The following is a 23,591-nucleotide window of genomic DNA, read 5'->3' on the forward strand; positions in this document are numbered from 1 at the left end:
GTGTGTATTTAAGTACAACACCCTCAGTCTTGCATTGCCTTTTCAAAGCTGTCCTCTTATCTGCTCTCCCTGAAATTAGATTCCTAACCCTTTCCATTCTCTCTGGCCTACTATTTGCTCTGGAAATGCTAACTTCTGCTGATCCCTCTCCTCCTTTTCCATAATTGTCCATGTAACTGAACCCAGCCCACACTATTTAGTGTAAAATCCTATCCACAGCCCTCACTATGTGATTTCCAGGATTTTGATCCCAGCATGATCCATTGGAACAACTCCCTCCTTCCCCGAGGACTGATGCCAAAGTCCCATGAATTGAAACCCATTTTCCATCTCATTCTGAACTTGATAAGTAACTAACATGGCATTGGTCAGTTAGTGCTGGTCTCTCACTCTGAACTTGATCGCAAATGCAGAAGATTTTATTCACAACTTGCTTTGTGTAATTTATGATTTCATTTTACCCATTTCCCAGATTCTCCTAGAATCTGCAGCAAGAGCTGTGCATCTGATTCACCATTACTGACAGTCCACTTGTTTAGTTGCTGCCAGAACACATATACAATGTTAAGACAGTGACTATAACACCCTCGAGGAGGGAACTGAAGAATAATTTGAAAATGACAGAAAAATGATTGGTGCAAACTGTCCAAGAACCTGGAATCCCAATGCCCCCCATAAGTTTGCACTCAGGAGATTCCAGAGTCATTCATGAAGCAGCTGTAATCAAACAAAGAGCCTGAACCTGTGAGGGAAAGGAGAGAAGCTAGAGAAAGGGGAGGACACCCAAACCTTTCATATCTCCTTGAGGGAATGGTGGGTTAGACAGCTGGTTTAAACTGGTGAATAGTGACGATAGAAATTGCTGCAAAGGAAATAAAGACTTAAAATGAGTAAGGGTATAAAAGGCAGAGCAGTGGTCTTGTGGCAATCAGGTGGTCAAGATTCAAATTCTCTCTGACCTGGAAGAGCATCACAACATCCCTGCATCAGGTCATTCAGAAATACAAAACAGCAGCAAGACAGAGAGAGACACTGACAGACCAGGGAACAATTTAAACTGACAATATTGTTACTGACGGCCTATAATGAACTCCTGATCAATGTGTTTTTCCTTTTCAATTTCACCAACTCAACTTAGCAAGAGTCAACAAGAGGCCAGTCAATATTTAATAATTAATCAGGGGCTTTCCTTTATTAGTCAGAGTATAAGTACAGGGGTTGGGAGGTCATGTTGCAACTGTACAGGACATTGGTTAGGCTACTATTGGAATATTGCGTGCAATTCTGGTCTCCTTCCTATTGGAAAGATGTTGTGAAACTTGAAAGGATTCAGAAAAGATTTCCAAGGATGTTGCCAGGATTGGAGGATTTGAGCTGTTGGGAAAGGTTGAATAGGCTGGGGGTGTTTTCCCTGGAGCACTGGAGGCTGAGGGGTGACCAAAAGAGGTTTACAAAATCATGAGAGGCACAGATAGGATAAGTAGACAAGGTATTTTCCCTGGGGTGGGGGAGTCCAGAACTAGAGGGCGTAAGCTTAGGGTGAAAAGAGAAAAATTTGAAAAGGAACCTAACGGGCAATTTTTTCACACAGAGGGTGGTGCATGTATGGAATGTGCTGCCAGAGGAAGTGGAGGAGGCTGGTACAATTACAACATTTAAGAGGCAATTGGATGGGTATATGAACAGGAAGGGTTTGGAGGGATATGGGCCAAGTGCTGGCAAATGGGACTACTTTAGGTTGGGATATCTGGTCAGCATGGAAGGGTTGGACTGAAGGATCTGTTTCCATGCTGTACCTCTCTGTGACTCTAGGTGTCAAGTGAAGGTAATTACTCCCCAACCCCTCTCCATCTCTCACATTGTACAAAAATACAACATTAGAATGAAACACTTTCCCTCTAAACTTCTCAATTCTACAACAGCCAATCAAGGCACTTGAGCAGGACAGGGACATTACATCACAGTTTCACTTGACCAGCAATGATGCTGTTGTAGAGTTCCTGGTCCAATGGGATGTAGGTTCCTTTCTGTTTATCAAGGACATAGAGTGGCTCTTGGACAGTCATTGGGTTGAAACCTTCCTTCATCAGCGCCACTTTATAGTATTTAAAGGTTCCCGTTGTCTCAAGTGATTTCTGCAAAACAGAATTCATCATCAGGATCTGCTTTTGAATTGGTTTCTCTTGTTTCATTCTCAGAGTTGAGACTGAATCAGTTTCCAGACCCCAGCCCCAGTGAAGTGGGGGGGATCCCAGTCCCAGTGAGGGTAGGAACCCGAGTCCCAGTCCCAGCCCCAGCGAGAGGGAGCTCCAGTCCTAGTGAGGGGGGCAGGATCCACTTCCAGTGAGGGGGGGGGGGGGGGGGGGGGAGGATCCAGTCCCAGTGAGGGGGGGGGAAATCCCAGTCCCAGTGAGGGGGGAGGGATCCAGTCCCAGTGAGGGGAGGGAAATCCCAGTCCCAGTGAGGGGGGAGGGATCCAGTCCCAGTGAGGGGAGGGAAATCCCAGTCCCAGTGAGGGGGGAGGGATCCAGTCCCAGTGAGGGGGGGGGAAATCCCAGTCCCAGTGAGGGGGGAGGGATCCAGTCCCAGTGAGGGGGGAGGGATCCCAGTCCCAGTGAGGGGGGGGTAGTCCCAGTCCCAGTGAGGGGGGGGGGAAATCCCAGTCCCAGTGAGGGGGGAGGGATCCCAGTCCCAGTGAGGGGGGGGATCAAGTCCCAGTGAGGGGGGGGGAAATCCCAGTCCCAGTGAGGGGGGAGGGATCCAGTCCCAGTGAGGGGGGGGGAAATCCCAGTCCCAGTGAGGGGGGAGGGATCCAGTCCCAGTGAGGGGGGAGGGATCCCAGTCCCAGTGAGGGGGGAGGGATCCAGTCCCAGTGAGGGGGGAGGGATCCCAGTCCCAGTGAGGGGGGGGGGGGGGGGGGGTAGTCCCAGTCCCAGTGAGGGGGGGGGGAAATCCCAGTCCCAGTGAGGGGGGAGGGATCCCAGTCCCAGTGAGGGGGGGGATCAAGTCCCAGTGAGGGGGGGGGAAATCCCAGTCCCAGTGAGAGGGGAGGGATCCAGTCCCAGTGAGGGACAAAAACTGACTGAAGCAGTGGGAAGGGAGACTGCAGGTTCTGAGAAGTTTATAACACAGACTGATTTGATATATATTACAGGTAAGACCTTCAGGATAGAACCTACATCACTGAGCCCCCCAGTAAAAGATCAGAGATGGTGTGTCAGGTTATTCAGCACTAACCTGTTCTCTCACAAACCAGGGCCATGCATAACTAGGGAGTTGAGCTCTCACATATTCATACAGTTGTTCTCCATCCAAATCCCTCCCATTCCGCATCTGAATGGCAGCCATTCCTATCCTACCTTCATGACCTAAAAGACAGGCAGAGAGTCAAACGTAAATCTTTGGTTATTAGACCTCACCTGTAGAAATTGTAAAAGACTGATTTAAGTTATTCATCGTCTACCCTGACACTGATTGTGTTTTAAGTATGAAACTACCAGCTACAAGAAAGGACAATGTTGTTTTCATTTGTTGCTATGGGAAGGGGTGAAAGTTAGTGGGGGGGAGAGAGGTAGAACTCAGTGTTGTCAGGGGACATATGAAAGCTGACAGTGCGTTTCCAGATGGTTTGCCAAAGGACAGGATGTAGACAGGAAACAGGAGGGGCACCGGGGAATGACCTGGTGGGGGGAGCACAGTGTGGCAGCAGGAAGACAACTCACAGAATGACCAGCAATGGCTGTGATCACATAGACTCGCAGAGTCATAGAGATGTACAGCATGGAAACAGACCTTTCGGTCCAACTCATTCATGCTGACCAGATATCCTAAACTAATGTAGCCCCATTTATAGAGTCATAGAGATGTACAGCACAGAAACAGACCCTTCGATCCAACCGAATCTAATCCCACGGCCCATATCCCTCCAAACTCTTCCTATTCATATACACTCCAAATGCCTCTTAAAGTGTTGCTTGTTAGTATTTGGCCCATATCCCTCCAAACCCTTCCTATTCATATACCCATCCAGATGTCTTTTAAATGCTGTAATTGTACCAGCCTCCACCACTTCCTTAGATTAGATTCCTTACAGTGTGGAAACAGGCCCTTCGGCCCAACAAGTCCACACCGACCCGCCGAAGCGCAACCCACCCATACCCCTGCATATACCCCTTACCTAACACTATGGGCAATTTAGCATGGCCAATTCACCTGACCCGCACATCTTTGGACTGTGGGAGGAAACCGGAGCACCCGGAGGAAACCCATGCAGACACGGGGAGAACGTGCAAACTCCACACAGTCAGTCGCCTGAGTCGGGAATTGAACCCAGGTCCCTGGCGCTGTGAGGCAGTAGTGCTAACCACTGTGCCACCGTGCCGCCCAGCAGCTCATTCCATACATGCACCATCCTCTGTGTGAAAATGATGCCCTTTAGATCCCTTTTATATCTTCCCCTCTCACTCTAAACCTATGCCCTCTAATTCTGGACTCCCCCACCCCAGGGAACACAAAGAGATGAGAATGGAGAGGAGTTGGAGGAGGACTGAGTGAAGCCTGTGAGATAGACTACAGAAAAGTTGGAAGGATAAATTAGGGAAAGTTCACCAATCATGGAAGGATATTATCTGTGACTTTGTTCAAAGTTGGTCAGTAAAGTGGCAGGAGCAGAAACCTGATTGGACTAATTCAAACATGAGAGTTTTGGGAAGGATGGGAATGGATTTGGGAGGGAGTGGCACATCTAGAAACCGGAGGGGGAAGGGAGCTTGGAGCTGGGATGTTTGCAAGGACACAAAGTGGTGAAGGGTTAGTTTGTTCACAAAGTAGATGATTTGAGATATCTGTTACACAGTATGTCTCATACCTGGAACAGTAACTCCGTAAACACAGACTTCCTGAATAAAATCCAGCACCGACAGAATATCAGCCACCTCAGTGGTGGACACATTCTCCCCTTTCCATCTAAACACAAAACCGCGATTAAAACAAACATGAGTTAAAACACTCAGAACCACGGACTCACTCAAGTTACTTTCGTTCAGTTTTGACTGGGCTGCCTCAACTTGCTAATGACCTCAAACACACAAATAAACACCCTTCAATAATCCTTCCCAATCTGACCCTTGCATCATCTCGGAGTGAGAAATCCAGCATTTCCAACCTTTATCTTAGAAAAACTATTCAGTTACTGTATTTCTCTTTGTATTTTCACGTGGATCTCAAAAGCTTTACAAAGCAACACACTTCCAGGTGTCAGGAATTAGGGTCAGAGATTGTATTTCCCAAAATGGGAAATCCTAATAATTCCTGGTGGGAAACAGGACAAGGAAGCACCATATATTACCCGAGATAAAACTGAGTTCCCTCAAAAATGTTAGAAAATCCTTCCCTTTCTACCTAGGTATTAAAAGGACTCAGTCTGTGCAAATGAATCACTCACTATCAGAAACAGATCCTTGTAGAACTTTAGTTTTATCTATGTAACAACTTGAACAATCATAAGACACAGTGTAGTGGGGTAAAGTTCTTGTTTCCAAGCTGTTCATATACTGGACTCACTTTGATTGTTAGGGATTTAGGATATAAACTAAATTTCACTTTCAAAGGAAAGTTTTAAAATAATTACAATTCCATTGATGAATATTTGAAGCAGAGTATCTGGAGGATATAGAAATGCAGGTCGTCAGTTTGGGGCAAAGCCCTATGTGCCTCTGACCTGAATGTGTCTCCAATTCTGTCTTTGAAGTAGATGAAATTGTCATTGTCAAGCATCATGAGATCTCCGCTGTTGAAGTAAAGATCTCCTTTGCAGAACACATCTCTCAGATGCTTCTGATTGGTTAGGGCGTTATTCCCTGCATACCCAATGAACGGGGATTTGGCTGTGATTTTCGCGATGAGAAGTCCAGTTTCTCCTGCCGGGACACAAATGTCAAAAAAGCTCCGCGATGTTCCCTGAGTTATTAATATCATAACATTACAATCTTTCAGTATAATTCAAAATCTCTAGCACAACACATAAACTTGCAGAGATTTTTAAAACAACAAATGATGTAAAAATAAAATCATAAAGCAAAACTAAGTTGGAAACACAAACTCCTGGAAAAGGAGAGTTCTGGAAGAGTGGCATTCATGAGATCAGATCAGAGGGAGGGCAATCTGCCTTTTGTCTTCACACACATTGAAAGACTTCCCGTGAAATGATCACCATTTTATGTTTAATTTATTTCTAAATTACAAAATGTATTGTTATAAAGTAATTTCACAGATGATCTGGCAAAAAGCAACATGAAATCGCGTAGAAAATTTGTCAGAGGGATTCTAATTACAAACAGGTTTGGTCAAAAAAACAATGTAATTCAACGTAACCGTTTTCTGATTACGTTTTGTGTCTTCTACCTATCTTGGAGAGAAACATTCACAATGCTTGGCAATAAGGACCTTGTGTAGGAGTCAGGCTGGTACTCAGAGTACCTTTTGCAGTATTTATTAAAGGCCAGTGTATAAAAACTGTAAAACCATTGAAGTTATTAGGAAATATTACTTTCTCACTTTCAGTCCATCAGACCAACTACTCTTCATTCTCCAGGCTCTCAGTCTCTCAGAATCTAAAAAAAAGTGTTAATAGGATGTGGATGTCACCAACGGGGCCAATAGCCATAGTCCCTGGAGGAGGTGGTGGGGAGGTGATTTCTTCAACAGCTGCAGCCCACGTGCTACAGACAGACCCAGTGAGGAGGGAATTCCAGGATTCTAATTCACTTATGTTGAAAGAAACTGGGATAATTCAGAAGTCAGGATGGTGTGTGGCTTGAAGTGGAACCTGCAGATTGTGGTGGTCCTGTTTATCTGCTGCCTGACTCCTTAAAAGTTGGCAGAGGTTTCACACTGAACCCCTCGAGGGAGCCTTGGTGAATGTCTGCAGTACATCTTGTAGATGGACACACTGCTGCTACTGAGCAACAATGATTTGAATCTCATGCAGATGTTAATTTCCAACTGAACAAGATTTAACCAGAAGAATTTTGTTACTATTTGTTCAGTTTTCCCAGACGTAGAGACAGGTTCTTATCAATTAAACTTTAAGCTCTGTGTGGAGTGAGGAAGATTACAGAGGAATATCTCACCAACAAACCATTACCTTTAGCAACTTCAATGCAATGACCATTAGCATCTCGTACAGGTGCTTCCCAGTCAACATCATATTTAACCAGGTGAAACGGCATGAACATCTGAGGAGAAAACCCCAGTGGATCGGCTTAGTGTCAAGGCCACAGGATTACATTCATGTTACAGGATTACACTCATGTTACAGGATTTGAATGCAGGACGGAGCAACTAAAGAGATAAATTCTTAAAAATGAGGAACCAAAGACACAATAGATCAGTTCTTCCAAACAGTGGAATTAGGAAAACATCATTTCAAAATGGTCAGTGGGGGCAGAATGCAGAAGTTTTGACCCAACAGATCTCACTTTTCTCTGGTAGTGGTGGGTTCAAGAGCAAGTATTCCAGATGCTGGAGATATTAAATAAAAGCAGAAAATCTCGGGAATACTCAGTGAATCAGGCAGCATCCGTGGATAGAGAAAGAAAGTTATTGTTTCAGGTCAATGACCTTCAATCAGAAGCTGGACAGCTTGTACTCAGTTCCTGGTGACCACACCCATCCAGCACTAAAGGCCCTTTAGCTAATATAAAACGGCCAATCGCTTTCCTGAGCCCATAGTGATGGCTAGTGTGGGAAATGATCTGGTGGAGAAAGTTGGAGCTGTTATTGTTTAATATTTCTGACAAAGTGTAACTGTGCCTTTTAGCTCCTGGTTAGCTTGGTGGAGGGAGGGGGCACTGAGTCAAAACGTGTGGCACTGGAAAAGCACAGCAGTCAAGCAGCTCTTCATCAGGGATGAGGGGATGGGGGCATTGATCTTGTAGCTGCCCCTGAAACGCAACAGATTTCTTACATCTTGGTAGTCTCAAAAAGCAGTGAAAATTTTACGACAGAATTGGTGATTTTACAAAACAAATTAACATTTCCCTCACATGAAGGATTACACAATCCAGAAAAAAGTTAAAAATCACACAACGCCAGGTTACTGTCCAACAGGTTTATTTGGAAGCACATTAGCTTTCGGACTACTGCTCCTTCATCCATTAAACCTGTTGGACTATAACCTGGTGTTGTGTGATTTTTAACTGTGTAGGCTCCAATCCAACACCGGCTCCTCCAGATTGTGATGACCCAGAACAGCAACCCACATTGACCCACTGGCTTATCCACATTCCCATCACACTATGCTGCACCCCACCCCTACCCCCCACCCCCCCCCCCCCCCCCTCCCTCTCTCTTTGGTTCCCCTCTTCACCCACAGATAAACACATGGAAGCAGCAGGACTTTAGACTTTGGACATGAATCCTGGAGAGCTTGCATGATAAAATCAAGATTGTTTAGGACAAAGATCAGACTTCAGTAGGATATCAGTGAATTATTAACTGGAACTTATCATTGGATCAACATCCCTCATAAACACAATGTACAATGACCACAAAAACCAGCCTAATTCTTCAGCATCCAATCACAATAGCTTTTACTAAAATTTGAGAGGATAATCAGAACTCCAACATAAAGAGTCAATACAAGAATTTGAAGAATGGGTTTGTATGAAAAACCATAAAGAATAAAATTGTTGATAATGTCAGATGAATTTGGTATGGCTTTTAAAGGGATAACTTTTTTAGGAGGCCAAATTCCCAGGAAATGGTCCACGCTGTCAATCAGGAAGTTGCTGATGTTCCAGTTCAAGAAAACTGTTTAAAATATTGCTCATGGCATGGTCAGAAATTGTTACCCATCCTTCATCAGATAAACCCCTTCACCCCCAGGGATAAACCTAAAATTTCAGTCTACTCTTCCTAGAAGCTTCTATTCAGTGATACCCATTACTTATTGTCCTCCTCCAATCAACATTTCCTTTTACAACCTGCTTTTGAACACAGGCAATTCCTAAAACAGTTCCAACAGGATATAATTTCATACCCAATTAAATGCAATTAACATTTGACACTGGGTACAAGGCATAATCTTTTCCATCACAAATAAAAATCTTTTTCCAAAAAGATAAATAAATAACTGCTAAATTCCATTAAGATTTGGAAAGAACTCAAACTGCCTGATCGAAGTATCATACTGCATAATATTAATTTGCTCAGCTCTAATCACCAAAACCTGGCCTTTGAAAAGTGAGGGCCCACAACTCAACATGGCCTGTCACTGAGATACACAAAGGTTAACTGTGACAAATGGAAATACCACATGGATGAAGCAGAGGGTCAATCTGAGATTAAGGACCATGCAATACTGAGCAATTTGATTTGGCAAACACACAAGTCAGTGAGGGTGAAAAAGCCTGATTTGGGGAAGGGTAATTGAGAGAGGGAGAGGTAGTGGCAGGTGTATAGCATGTACTTGTTCACATGGTGCTGGGCACCACACAGAATTCACAATTCGAATGGAGTAAAATGATTCAGGAATGCAACTGCCCCAGGCCCTTGATCTGTGTCAACACTGAGTTTCTGAGTTTCTTAATCACAGCATGACAAAAGAGACAAGATGTCAAAGCTTTTTGCCTTGCAGTCATCAGGACAGATGGAAGAATGCCAAACGTCAAAGGGAACAACAATACACAGTGTTAGAGGGAAGCTTTAGATTGGTTTCACAGGTCAGCACAACATTGAGGACTAAAGGGCCCGTACTGTGCTGTAATGTTTTATGTTCTATGTTTGTTGTTAGTATCTGTTTAAAGCCTGTGAAATAGGAATGGTGCAATCAAATTTCTCAGCCAAAGAGCACTTTACAGCACACTCTGCTCCCGATTCAATTAATATGGGACTTAATCGAGGCAGAGTTGGTGGATGAGAATGGAAGGAGCTTTACTCTGCACCATCCTTCCAATAGCTCTCCTACCACAGGAACACAGGCAACACTGCACCATTTTCAAGTTGTGCTGATGAGATCTGCATGAGTGACAGAAGAATGGATGCAAAACAAGGAAGGAAGAAGGTTGCCCTGCGAAGACTGAGAACTCTCAAAATAATTTCTGCACAGGAGGAGGCCATTTGGTCTACTGTGTCCGGAACTGAAGAGGGGCTTAGATCCAGTGAGGTCTTGCAGAGAGTGACAGAATCATTTCACGCTTCAACAGTGTAACTATAGCTGATGAAACAAGGACTAAGTCGCAGGAAATGTTAATTTTCACCAATAATTGTTTCTAATTTCTGCGTATCTATTAACCACACATTTCGATAAAAGGATAACTTGTTTTCTTACCCTGGTCAAAACGCTGATCCTCCCCGACGCACCGATTTTGCCCGTACTGTTAAAAAAGCCAACATTTCCTTCCGTGGCACCATAAAACTCACAAACTTGGATATTTCCAAAACGATTTAAAAACTCTTTCCAGACATCTGGCCGTGCACCATTCCCCAAAGCCATCCTCACCTTGTGATCCCTATCGTTGCTTTTCTACAAACAAATTGCAATCATTAAAACAAATAAAGATTTTTTAAAAAATTTACAAGAAAAACTAGACTTTGCATTCAAATGTGGAATTGCAAAAGCTAGGGAACTGTAACTGGCTCACCCAGAATCCAGCACTATTCAGTGAAAAGGGGAACCTGTTTGAGCCACATTCCATACATTGCGATTGTAACAGCTGAAAATGTGTTGCTGGTTAAAGCACAGCAGGTTAGGCAGCATCCAAGGAACAGGAAATTCGACGTTTCGGGCATAAGCCCTTCAAGCATCTGCAGACCTCATTTTTTACCCATTGCAATTGTAACAGACCTGCACTGGCCATCAAACACTTTGTGACATTGTAGGTTGTGAAAGCTGGAACATTTTGCAAGTTCCTCTTTCTAGTGCCATGATCTGCAGTAATGAGAAGGACAGCAGTAATGTTATGGGAACATTTTCAAGTTTAGTTTTAAGTCAGAAGCTGTCCTGACAGACAGTCTTTTGTTCATTTGTGTGAGTCAGGAGCCTTTGCTCTAATGAATCAGAGAGACTGCAACAGGCAGCAGCTTCGGGAGCATTTTCTGAGGTGGTCCATTCAGCCTGGCCAGCTGTGCTGTAGCCAGTACAACTCCAGGCAAATCACCCCTGACAGCTTCCAGAAAACCTGCTTCCCATTTAGATTTTATTGTCACACATACTCAAGGACAAGAGTACAGTGAAATGTGTGTAATGTCACCACACACAGCACCATCTCAGATACAGAGTTCCATAGGTACAGAAACATCCAGGTACAAAGTAGTAAGAGAAACAGAGTTAAACAATTAAAGTTACCTTCATAGAATAAGTGGAAGATAAAGAAACAAGGGAATAGTTAATACTAAAAGACCTTCTTAATATAGACTAGAAAAATAGACGATTACAATTGAATATTCAGCAGTCTTTGATAAGTGGGCGGCACGGTGACACAGTGGTTAGCCCTGCTGCCTCACAGCACCTGAGACCCGGGTTCAATTCCCGACTCAGGCAACTGACTGTGTGGAGTTTGCACGTTCTCTCCGTGTCAGCGTGGGTTTCCTCCGGGTGCTCCGGTTTCCTCCCACAGTCCAAAGATGTGCGGGTCAGATGAATTGGCCATGCTAGGTTGCCCGTAGTATTAGGTAAGGGGTAAATGTAGGGGTATGGGTGGGTTGCGCTTCGGCGGGTCGGTGTGGACTTGTTGGGCCGAAGGGCCTGTTTCCACACTGTAAGTAATCTAAAAAAAAGTCTCTGCTTCGCTCACTCTCCAGAGCTGCCACAGAGTCCAGGGAAAATGATTGAGATTTTTAGGTCTCTTTAAAAAAAACTACTCTTTAGCACAATGTGGACATCACTGGGTGGCCAACATTTATCACCTGTACTCCACACACCCATCTGAGGGGGAAGCAGCAACATCTAGCCACATTAAGGACAAACTTAAATTCATCACTTTGTACTTTTTATAAAAGGCTGATTCCATTTACTTTCAGGATTGCTGCAAACTGTGAAATAGCCCTGGAACACGAAGCCTTTTGCTTCGCTCAAACACCACCCCGCTTTTGAAAAGAGGAGGAAGTAAACTCCAGGCTGGCAGCTCCTCAGGAACGTACCTGGAGTTCCCAGCCACAATGTGCTCCTCAAAGATCATAACCAGACCAGATCCTGATACATTCCCCACTTGTGCATGTCTTCACCTGACAGGATGATGCCACAGACTCCGGGAAATGTGTTAAATGCACCCAACAAATTCAATTTAAAAAGTGGATAAGTTAGATCATTATCCAACTTATCTGCACACTTAACTCAGACCATTGAGTATTGGAGTTGGGATATCATGTTGAGCTTGTACAGGATGTTGGTAAGGCCTTTCCTGGAACACTGTGTCAAGTTCTGGTTGCCCTGCTATAGGAAGGAAATTATTAAATTGGAGAGGGTTAGAAAAAAATTACAAGAATGTTGCCAGTACTGGAGGGTTTGAGTTATAAAGAGACGTTAGGTAGGCTGTAACTTTATTCACTGGAGTTTAGGAGGTTGAGGGAGAACATTATAGATGTTTATAAAATCATGAGGGGCACGGTTAAGGTGAATAGCAAAGGTCTTTTCCCTAGGGTGGGGGAGTTCAAAACTAGAGGGCAGATTTTTAAGGTGAGAGGAGAATATTTAAAAGGGACAGGAGGATAGTTTGTATGTGGAATAAACTCCCCGAGGAGGTGGTAGATTCAGGTACAGTTACAATTTTTAAAAGACATTTGGACAGGTACATGAATAGGAAACTTTAAAGGGACATGGGCCAAACGCAGGCGAGTTGGATTAGTTTAGTTTGGAAAAGCACAGCAGGTCAGGCAGCATCCAAGGAGCAGGAGAGTCGATGTTACGGGCATGATCCCTTCTTCAGGATTCCTAAAGAAGGGCTCATGCCCGAAACATCGACTCTCCTGCTCCTTGGATGCTGCCTGACCTGCTGCGCTTTTCCAGCAACACACTTTCAGCTCTGATCTCCAGCATCTGCAGTCCTCACTTTCTCCTAGTTTAGTTTGGGGAAACTTGGTCAGCCTGGACGAGTTGGACCAACGAGTCTGTTTTCCATTCTTTATAATTGTATGATACGTTCATTTCAGCATCAGCCTCATTGCCAGAGCTTCGGCTTTCTGACTATTGTGCAAAACTATAGAGTCACAGAGATGTACAACACGGAAACTCACCCTTCAATCCAACTCATCCATGCTGGCCAGATATCTTAAATTAATCAAATCCCATTTGCAAGCATTTGGCCCATATCCATCTAAATCCATTCTATTCATGTATCCATCCAGATGCCTTTTAAATGTTGTAACTGTACCAGCATCCACCACTTGCTCTGGCAGCTCACTCAATACAGGCACCACCCTCTGCATGAAAACGTTGCCCCTTAGGTCCCTTTTATATCTTTTCCCTCTCACCTGAAATCTATACTGTCTAGTTCTGGACTCCCCGAGCCTGGGGAAAACACCTTGTCTATTTACCCTCTCTGTGTTCCCTCGTGATTTGAGAAAACTCTATAAGGTCACCCCTCAGCCTCCGACGCTTCAGGGAAAACAGCCCAAGCCTATTCAGCTTTTCCCTAAAGCTCAAACCCTCCAACCCCCTGGAAACATCCTTGTAAATCTTTTCTGAACCTTTCAAACTTGATGACACCGTTGTCCAAAAGTAGCTCCAAAAACAGCAAGAGAAATTCTGAAGTCTTTTAACTGAAGACTTAGAACAGAAGAGGAAAAGTCTTTTTTTAAAAATGTCCTGCCTTCGAAACACCACATTAAATAATGACAGTCACCAACAATTCTTTATTGTAAAGGGGTTTCATAGAACAGAATTTCTTGGTTGGGAATCACTTGGTGCAGATAGGGTCACAATGACAGCAATGGTGGAGGGGAAGGATGTCCTGCTCCAATCACGTGGATTCTCTTTGCTGCTGGAATATTTTTCCCAGTGATAATGACAACCAGAAGGTGTGGGGTCTGTTACATGACCAACATCTGTGGTTACATTTACCTTTGGACTGTTGCAGAGATAGCGTAACACCTCCCCAATGTACTGGATAACAGTGACATCATACTTCCGGCAGTCATCCCAGAACTGGCTGGCAGAAAACTTTTGGCGCAAGACAACAGTTGCCCCTGTCAGAGAAAAGGAATGAAATAGAAACAAGATTCTTCTCCAATTTTCTGCGTTCCCAGATTATCTCACAATAAAATCGGAGCAATTATTGTAAGTAATATTTATTGCCCACTAGCAAAAGTAGCTGTTTATTCAATGCTACGACTGTTGTATATGCTGATATACCAACCACCTACCAGCTCATGATTGGAGCAGTATGCTGCCACCATCCCCATTCCTGGAATGGTTCCAAGGACCTAGGGGTGGATGTATTGTAGCAGTTCCCTCCGGGATGCTGGGCATTGCTGTAGAGTGGCCGAGCAGAGTCTCAGTGGGGTTTCCAGACCACACCAAGCAGAGGCTGGCCAACAATGAGTTAAACCACAGGGACATGAACAAAGATTAAAGACGTCAGTCTCAAGCAGAACGTGGTGTGTAAGCCCCTGCCCATCTCTGTCACAGAATCTTATTACCCACTGTCCCTCATCCCAATCAATCACAAGGTCTCTGATAGGCTTTTGAGTGAGGGACACAAACAGTCTAATTTAAATATATTTTCATAGAATCCTAACACTGCAGAAACAGGCCATTGGCTCTACAAGAGTCCACAATGAACCTCTAAAGGGTAACCCACCCAGACCATTCCCTTCCCCTATTACTTTACATTTACCCCTGACTAATGCACATAACCTACACATCCCTGAACACTTATGGGCAATTTAGCATGGCTAGTTCACCTAACCTGCACATTTTTGGATTGTGGGAGGAAACGGGAGCACCCAGATGAAACCCATGCAGACACGGGGAGAATATGCAAACTTCACACAGTCATTTATTTTAAGCGTCTGTTTTAGATTGTGCGTTAGTCACAGTTGGATTTTCTGTGGATTGGAAATTAATTAAATTGTAATTTATTTTAAGACAGTTTGAGAGAGTTACTTTTCCACAGAGAGAGAGAGATAGAGAGACAGAGCTTTTTTGTTGCTTTAACTCTGCTTTTGGGCAGTTCGCTAACGTCTCTCGATGGAGATGTTTATATAGGGCAGTGCTGCCGAGAAGGGGAGAAAAGAGAAAAACCTAAATTCCTTAGAGTGAAGAGTTAGTGATAGTACCAAACCAGAAGTGTTGGGAAAAAGCCCTGAAGAGCTTACTTGAAGTTAGGTATGTTTAGGAGTTAAGGTAATAGTTACCTTAAGCCTCTCAAGATGTTAGGATTTTTTTCTTTGGTGTGAGTACTGTAAAAAGGCGCTTTTTTGTATTGTACAGGGATTGCTTTGGAACATAAAACAGTATATTTTGGGATTAATGGAATTATACTTTTACATTCTTAAATTTGTGAGACAATCATTTGATTTATTCTATTTTATCTTAATTTCTACAAACTTATGTTTTATTGTGCAACTTCAGTAAGAATTGACTTCATTAAACTCAAACCAAAACAAAATATGATCATGATCAAACAGGCTTCAGTCTGGGATTCAACACGTCCAGTAATAACATCAGCTGGGGTCATGGCCCCAGGGCAGAGTCCTGCTCAGTGATAGCTGTCAATCAGTCAGAAGTCAGCAAATCAATGACCACCATCAAGGAAGCTGTGGGTCCTGCTGGCAGTGTGCCCCCAGAGCTCCAGCATCATGGACTGAGGGCAGCGTTAGGGGTAGGGTTCATAGGAGCAAGGGGGCAGGGAACATAGGAACAGGGGAAGAAAGTTGGCTTCCAGTTGACACACAATGTCCAGTTGGTAAATCACTGACTGCCTTAGGTCAGGGGACATCCACCCCAGCACAAGGTGACAAGTTACCCCGAGGGCAGCAACTGTTGGGTAAGCTGCACGGTGTCAGACCCTCCTGCCCAGCTGTTTAACCCCAGCTGGGCAGGCTCAGGCCTGTAAGTGCTTCTTAATCAAACACTTTAGGGTCTCAAGTGGTGACAGGGAATAGTCAGACTGTCCTGTTGGAGGTTTGTAAGGCAGCAGGGAATGGATGCACCACCGACACTGTGTCGAATTAAGTGCCCTTCCCACCACCTTCAGAAACAGAAGGTTCTGCTCTTGACCTTAACTCAACTCAACTCAACTCAACATGGTGGGAACTGCAGGAGCATGACTCATTTCTTCAATTCTGCTGAATACGGGAGACGATTTTTAAGCAAAATGTAAAATGAAAGGACAGTATGATTTTTTAAAAAATGTCAAGGCCCACTACAAAATTATTTTAAGCAGTTGGCATTAAAGGGTAGTTTTCAAAATGTTAACACCTTGAGAATTCTGCCATCTCTCATTCTAGCAGATGAGAGACTGGGAGAGTTTTTTTTAAGCCTTTCATATCCAGGATTACACCAATCTAGTGCTGAAATTACTCGGGAAACCTAATGGCCATTTCACAGAATGTTCTAAATTCAGACAAGAAAATCTTTTCACGTTCTCCCTCTCTGCTCTTGGAACTGCCTGTCACTCTGTGGTTCGAGTTGTCTAGTTCCTCCCTTCTTTAAACATCTTCCTTGAAGTCCCTCTTGACGTCACACACACACACACACACACACACACACACACACACACACACACACACACACACACACACACACACACACACACACACACACACACACACTACCCTTTCTACTGAATTTCTTACTGTTTCTAGAACAACTCTAATGAGATCATTCAAATAGATTGATTTTTGTTCTACATTCCAAAGAGCCATTGGCTGGTAAATAAACAAATGGGAGGACAGATAAAGAGAAATCATTAATCCTGATCTCTAGGTCGATTATTAATAAAATGTTATACTTTAAACCAAAGTCAGTCACCTTTTCCTCAGCAGTTTCAAGAACCTTATTTCAAACAGCTGAGGGAACAAAGAATAGCAAAGGAGTTTAGACCATCCCAAGGCCATGCAGCAGGGTAGAAAACCATACAGGAGCAAATTTAAATTCGAGAACCTACCTGCGTAAATGCTGCCACAAACTCCAATCAAAGAACCAGCACTGTGGTAAAGAGGCAGAGTGGTGTAAATCACATCATTGCTTTGGATGCCACAAGTTATAATGAAGGAGACCATGCGGTGTACCCGAGCGTGAGTGATGATTGCAGCTTTGGGTAAACCTTTAAACCCAAACAATAAAAAAAAGAGTTGGATCACATTAGACCCATCATTTGAAATTCTCCAATTCAGTACAAACAGCTGAAGCATAAGGCAATCTCGAAGACCCATTACACTGTGACATTAAAAAGATTTGATATTTATCCTCTTGTATGTCACAGCAGTCAGTGTAAGGCAGTCAAAATCAAATTATCACTCAAAACAGGCATATTTTCCTGCAGTAGCAAAATTGTCTCAGGTATAAGGACACAAAATACCTAATAAAAATGTAATAATTACAGAATATAAGAGAGTGGGAAAATGTGCCTATTTTACAATAAGTAGAGATACCTGTTGTTCCAGACGTATAGATATAGACAAAGGGGGTTTTGAAGGTAACGTGCGATCGGAGGGATAGAGGTAATGGCTGGTCAGATGCAGCTTGAATCTCATCTTTCCCAATGCTTTCTGTGGTACACTTTTCATCCAAAATTAAAACAGTGACATTCTCTTCTCTTAGACTGGGCAGCACATCCTCCACTAAGCATCTCAAGTCTGCAAAAGACAGAAATCAACATTCACTGTGTACAGGTCAGTTTGTCTATAATGACCCTATTCCAAATGTAACACGGGAAATATGATGCTGACAGAGAGTACACATCACAATCTTATAACAGCTTATAAATGTCTGTATATGCCAAAACCTTTTTTAGAAGCTTGAATTTCTAGTGACCAATTGAAAAGATCACAACAAGGTATGTTGTTTAAAAGAGTTTTCTCTTAAAAAAAAATTCAAAGTAATGTTGAAAAATCACATACAAGGGGAAAGTTTTCCCTGGAGTGTCAGAGGTTGAGAGGTGACCTCATAGATGGTTTATAAAATTATGAGGGGCATAGGTACCATAAACAGACAAAGTATTTTCCCTGGAGTGGAGAAGTCCAAAGCTGGAGGTTATAGGTTTAGGGTGAGAGGGGAAAAAATTAAAAGGGACCTAAGGAGTAACTTTTTCATGCAGAGGGTGGGATGTGTATGGAATGAACGGCCAGAGGAAGTGGTGGAGGTTGGTACAACGACAGCATTTAAAAGGCATCTGGATGGGTATATGAATAGGAAGGGCAAAGTGCTGGCAAATGGGACTAGATTAGGTTAGGATAACTGGTCAGCATGGATGAGTCGGACTGAAAGTTCTGTTTCCATGCTGTACATCTCTACGACCCTATAAATGAGGATGTTCACTGATGATTGCACAATGTTCAGCACCATGCGCAACTATCTCAGAAACTGACGCAATCTTTATCCAAATGCAACAATATCTGAACAATATCCAGGCTTGCACTGACAAGTGGCAAGCAACACTCACACCACACAAATGTCAGGCAATGACCATCTCCAATAAGAGCTAGTCTCCCCATCATCCCTTGACATTCAATGGTGTTACCATCACCAAATCCCACATTAGCAATATCCTTGGGGTTACCATTGACCAGAGACTTAACTGAGTTTGTCATACAAACACAGTTGATACGATAGTAAGACAAACACTAGGAATATTGTGGAGAATAACTCACCCCCTGATTCCCAAATCCTGTCCACCTTCTACAAGGCACAAGCCAGGACCATGATGGAATGCACTGTGTATGTCTAACTGGGTGCAACTCCAACAACATTCAAGAAGCTTGACACCATCCAGGACAAAGCAGCCCACTGGATTGGCTCCACATCCACAAGAACCCATTCACTCCACCACTGACACTCAGCGAGTACTATTTAGATGATGCAGTGCAGGACTTCACCAAAGATCCTCAGATAGCACCTTCCAAATCTATGACCACTTCCATCTAGAAGGATTGAGGCAGCAGATACATGAGAAGATCACCCTCTGCAAGTTCCCCTCTAGTCCACTTACCATCCTGACCTTGAAATTTATCACTGTTCCTTCAGTGTCGCTGGATTACAATCTTGCAATTCCCTCCCGAAGGGCACTGTAGGTCAATCCACACCACATGGACTGCAACGGTTCAAAAAGCAGCTCATCACTGTCTCAGGGGCAACTGGGAACAGGCAATTAGTGCTGGTGGTGCGGGGAGGGGGTGCTGGTGTTGGGGGGTGGGGGCTGGTGTTGGGGGAGGAGGGGGGCTGGTATTGGGGGAAGGCGTGCTGGTATTGGTGGGAGGGGCTGATACTGGTGTTGGGGGGAGGTGGGTGCTGGTGTTGGGGGAGGGGGAGCTGGTGTTGGGGGGAGGGGGGCTGGTGTTGGGGGGAGGGGGAGATGCTGGTGTTGGTGGGGGAGGTGCAGATGCTGGTGTTGGTGGGAGGGGGAGTTGCTGGTGTTGGTGGGGAGGGGGAGATGCTGGTGTTGGGGGGAAGGGGAGATCCTGGTGTTGGGGGGAGGGGGTGCTCATGTTGGGGGGAAGGGGGGCTGGTGTTGGGGGGGAGGGGGCGATGCTGGTGTTGGGGGGAGGGGGGTGCTGGTGTTGGGGGGATGCTGGTGTTAGGGGGAGGGGGGTGCTGGTGTTGGGGGGGAGGGGGCGATGCTGGTGTTGGGGGGAGGAGGGGGTGCTGGTGTTGGGGGGGTGCTGGTGTTGGGGGGAGGGGGCGATGCTGGTGTTGGGGGGAGGGGAATATACCAGTATGCCTGCCGTGCTTGGGTGTGAACACGCTCAGGGTCTGTTCCGTGTTGCTGTTGTGATGGTGTGTGTAGGGGGAGTGGTGGACAGTTGGTTGTGTACGAACTGGGGAGGAGGGTGGTGACTGTGATCCTGGGGGGGTGGGGGGGGGGGGCAGACAAGCGCGGATTGTCCTGGAATACCCCAAACTAAATCTGGTCATGACGGTGAATCTACAGAGAGAGATGGTGTGAGTTTTTTTGTCCTGGGGGGGGTTTGCTCTGAGCTGGGAGCTGGCTAAAGGATTGAGAAGGTGCTGACTGACCTTGTCCGACGATGAGCACCCGCGGGGTGCAGCACTGTAGGCAGTGCAGCAGAGACCTCGCCCTGATGTTGAAGTTCAGGAAAGCCACGGAGCAGCCGAGTTTAGCGAGAGCCAGCCAGACAGAGACAAACAGGGGCTGGTTACTGAGGAGGACCGCCACACAGTCTCCCTGGTGGAGGGGAGCCCGGCCCTGCAGGACCCTGGCCAGCCGGTTACTGTGTCTGTCCATCTCCGAGTAGGTGAAAGGCCGGCCCTGGAACAGCAGCAGCGCCTTGTCCGGCTGCTGCCTCACTCTCTGCAGGAACACATCGAGCAGAGTGACCGGGGGCTGCCTCCTGCTGTATCCCCAGGTCCGCAGCGCCAGCCCCGCCGCCCGGCAAAACACCCGCACGTCGTGGCCCAGGAACGGGCACCAGGAGCGCACCACGAGGCCACTCAGCACAAGGGCTAGCAGGAGGCCTAGGAGAGCGAGCATTGCGGCGGGGGAGCTGGAGCCGCCGGGATCGGGAACTTGTACAAACCCAGAGAGAGAGAGAGAGACTTCCCCACCCCCAGGGCACCGAGGGCCAGCCTCCCGGGAGGGAGGAACAGGGAGGGGAGACCGCGGGGGGTGGAGAACTCCCGGGGGTGGTGGGAGGGAGACCCGGGGGGGGGGGGGGTGGAGAACTCCCGGGGGTGGTGGGAGGGAGACCCGGGGGGGGGGGTGGAGAACTCCCGGGGGTGGTGGGAGGGAGACCGGGGGGGGCGGTGCGCTCCGGGAGGGGTGCGGGATCTTCTGGGTGGGGAGAGACGGGGGTGGGGGGTGGGGAGAGGCTCCGGGGGGGGGGGGGAGACCCTGGGGGACAGTGTGTTCACCCGGACCTGCCCCGGGGGTGGGGGGAGGAGGGGGAGATCTTGCCCAGAGATCTTCCACAGCCTCACTGACCTGCTCCCCTTGTCAAGGGCTGCATTTGAATAGAGTCCGCACCGTCCTGCTTTAATTTATGGCTGGCACAGTGATTAGCACTGCTGCCTCACAGCGCCTGAGACCCGGGTTCAATTCCCGCCTCAGGTGACTGTCTGTGTGGAGTTTGCACATTCTCCCCGTGTCTGCGTGGGTTTCTCCTCCCACAGTCCAAAATGTGCAGGTCAGGTGAATTGGCCATGTTAAATTACCCATAGTCTTAAGTGTAGGGGTGGGTGGTGGGTTGGTGTGGACTTGTTGGGCCGAAGGGCCCGTTTTTCACTGCTCCATGTTGCTCAATGTTCCGCATGAGACCCCCTCATCCCATCCATTCCAATCAGTTCCTGATTGATAATCAATAACCAGAGAGTATTCCGTTCTGAAGGTCTCTTTGAAATCACAATCTTTCCCCTTTGTCCCTTCACCTGACCCATGGAATCGTGTCAAAAAGTTGTGATTTTAAATAAACCTTTTGGACTAGATTAACACTAACACAATTGATCGCTTGGAACCTGACTTACCCCTCATTACATTTGAGCCTGTGTTGATACCAGAAGCCTGTCTGTTCATGCTACATTCCCCTGAGAGTCCATCACCCCCTACATTTTCCAAAACAGGACACTTGCTTGAGATGGAGATAGCCACAGAAGACTCCTGCACTACCTGCCTAGCCCTCCTACCTTTCCTGGAGTTAACCTATTTTTCTGATCTATCTATCTGTGACATTTCTCCCTTCCTATAACTGCAATCCATCACACCCCCTAATTTTTGTAAATTCCTCATTGCCTCTAACTGCTGCTCCAACGGATCCATGCAATCTGATCGAATCCACAACCAAAGACACTTCCTGCAGATATAATAATGGGTAGGATAGAAACTCTCCATAAACTCCCACATCCAACAGGAAGAGTACATCACTCTACTAAGAGCCATCTTTGTTCATGCATAATCTATAGACCCAGAAAATAACATCATCTTATTGCTCTACAAAACACTGCTCCAGGCTAACTTAATACTTATGGCTTATAGTTTTAAAGTTCAATCAAGAGACAGATCATGGATTTAGTAAGGGGAGGTCATGTCTGACAAACCTGTTGGAATTCTTTGAAGAGGTGACAAGTAGGTTAGACCAGGGAAACCCAGTGGATGTGGTCTATCTAAACTTTCAAAAGGCCTTTGATAAGGTGCCACACGGGAGGCTGCTGAACAAGGTGAGGGCCAATGGTGTTCGAGGTGAGCTACTGGTATGGATTGAGAATTGGCTGTCTGACAGAAGGCAGCGAGTTGGGATAAAAGGTTCTTTTTCGGAATGGCAGCCGGTGACAAGCGGTGTCCCGCAGGGTTCAGTGTTGGGGCTGCAGCTGTTCACGTTATATATTAATGATCTGGATGAAGGGACCGGGGGCATTCTAACGAAGTTTGCCAATGATGCGAAGTTAGGTGGACAGGCAGGTAGTACTGAGGAAGTGGGGAGGCTGCAGAAGGATCTAGACAGTTTGGGAGAGTGGTCCAGGAAATGGCTGATGGAATTCAACGTGAGCAAATGCGAGGTCTTGCATTTTGGAAAAAAGAATACAAGCATGGACTACTTTCTAAACGGTGAGAAAATTCGTAAAGCCAAAGTGCAAAGGGATCTGGGAGTGCTAGTCGAGGATTCTCTAAAGGTAAACATGCAGGTTGTGTCCATGATTAAGAAAGCGAATGTAATGTTATCACTTACCTCAAGTGGGTTGGAATATAAAAGCACCGTTGTGCTACTGAGACTTTATAAAGCTCTGGTTAGGCCCCATTTGGAGGAAGGACATACTGGCACTGGAACGTGTCCAGCGGAGATTCACACGGATGATCCCTGGAATGGTTGGTCTAACATACGAGGAACGGCTGAGTATCCTGGGATTGTATTCATTGGAGTTTAGAAGATTAAGGGGAGACTTAATAGAAACTTACAAGATAATACATGGCTTGGAAAGGGTAGACACTAGGAAATTGTTTCTGTTAGGCGAGGAGACTAGGACCCGTGAACACAGCCTTAGAATTAGAGGGGGTCAATTCAGAACAGAAATGCGGAGACATTTCTTCAGCCAGAGAGTGGTGGGCCTGTGGAATTCATTGCTGCAGAGAGCAGTGGAGGCCGGGACGCTAAATGTCTTCAAGGCAGAGATTGATAGATTCTTGATGTCACGAGGAATTAAGGGCTACGGGGAGAATGCGGGTAAGTGGAGTTGAAATGCCCATCAGCCATGATTGAATGGCGGAGTGGACTCGATGAGCCGAATGGCCTTACTTCCACTCTTATGTCTTATGGTCTTATCTCAAAAAAACACATAATAAAGAAAGAACCCACTCTACTCACAACTGTAGATTTACAACAAGGTTACACTTAAAAACTGTGCGCTTATCTGTTCCTGTGCTGTGAACTCTCCCCAAGGTTAGCTGTGAATTTCACTGTTTGTTAATTTTCCCTTGCCACAC

General features: G+C 45.6%; 1 protein-coding gene across 1 annotated transcript; it reads right to left on the minus strand.

Moving 5' to 3' along the window:
* Positions 1-1,165: 1,165 nt before the first annotated feature.
* LOC132834377 (long-chain fatty acid transport protein 2-like) lies at positions 1,166-20,737 on the minus strand. Its single transcript, XM_060853221.1, has 10 exons — positions 20,177-20,737; positions 17,596-17,799; positions 17,109-17,267; positions 14,060-14,184; positions 10,331-10,525; positions 7,145-7,235; positions 5,720-5,918; positions 4,868-4,965; positions 3,238-3,368; positions 1,166-2,135 (listed from the first exon to the last, which is right to left on the minus strand). The coding sequence occupies exons 1-10, from the start codon at positions 20,649-20,651 to the stop codon at positions 1,959-1,961; spliced, it is 1,854 nt and encodes a 617-aa protein (XP_060709204.1). The 5' UTR covers positions 20,652-20,737; the 3' UTR covers positions 1,166-1,958.
* Between the last annotated feature and the right edge of the window lie 2,854 nt (positions 20,738-23,591).

This window comes from Hemiscyllium ocellatum, chromosome 39 (genome assembly GCF_020745735.1).
Source record: "Hemiscyllium ocellatum isolate sHemOce1 chromosome 39, sHemOce1.pat.X.cur, whole genome shotgun sequence".
NCBI classification, from domain to species: domain Eukaryota; kingdom Metazoa; phylum Chordata; class Chondrichthyes; order Orectolobiformes; family Hemiscylliidae; genus Hemiscyllium; species Hemiscyllium ocellatum.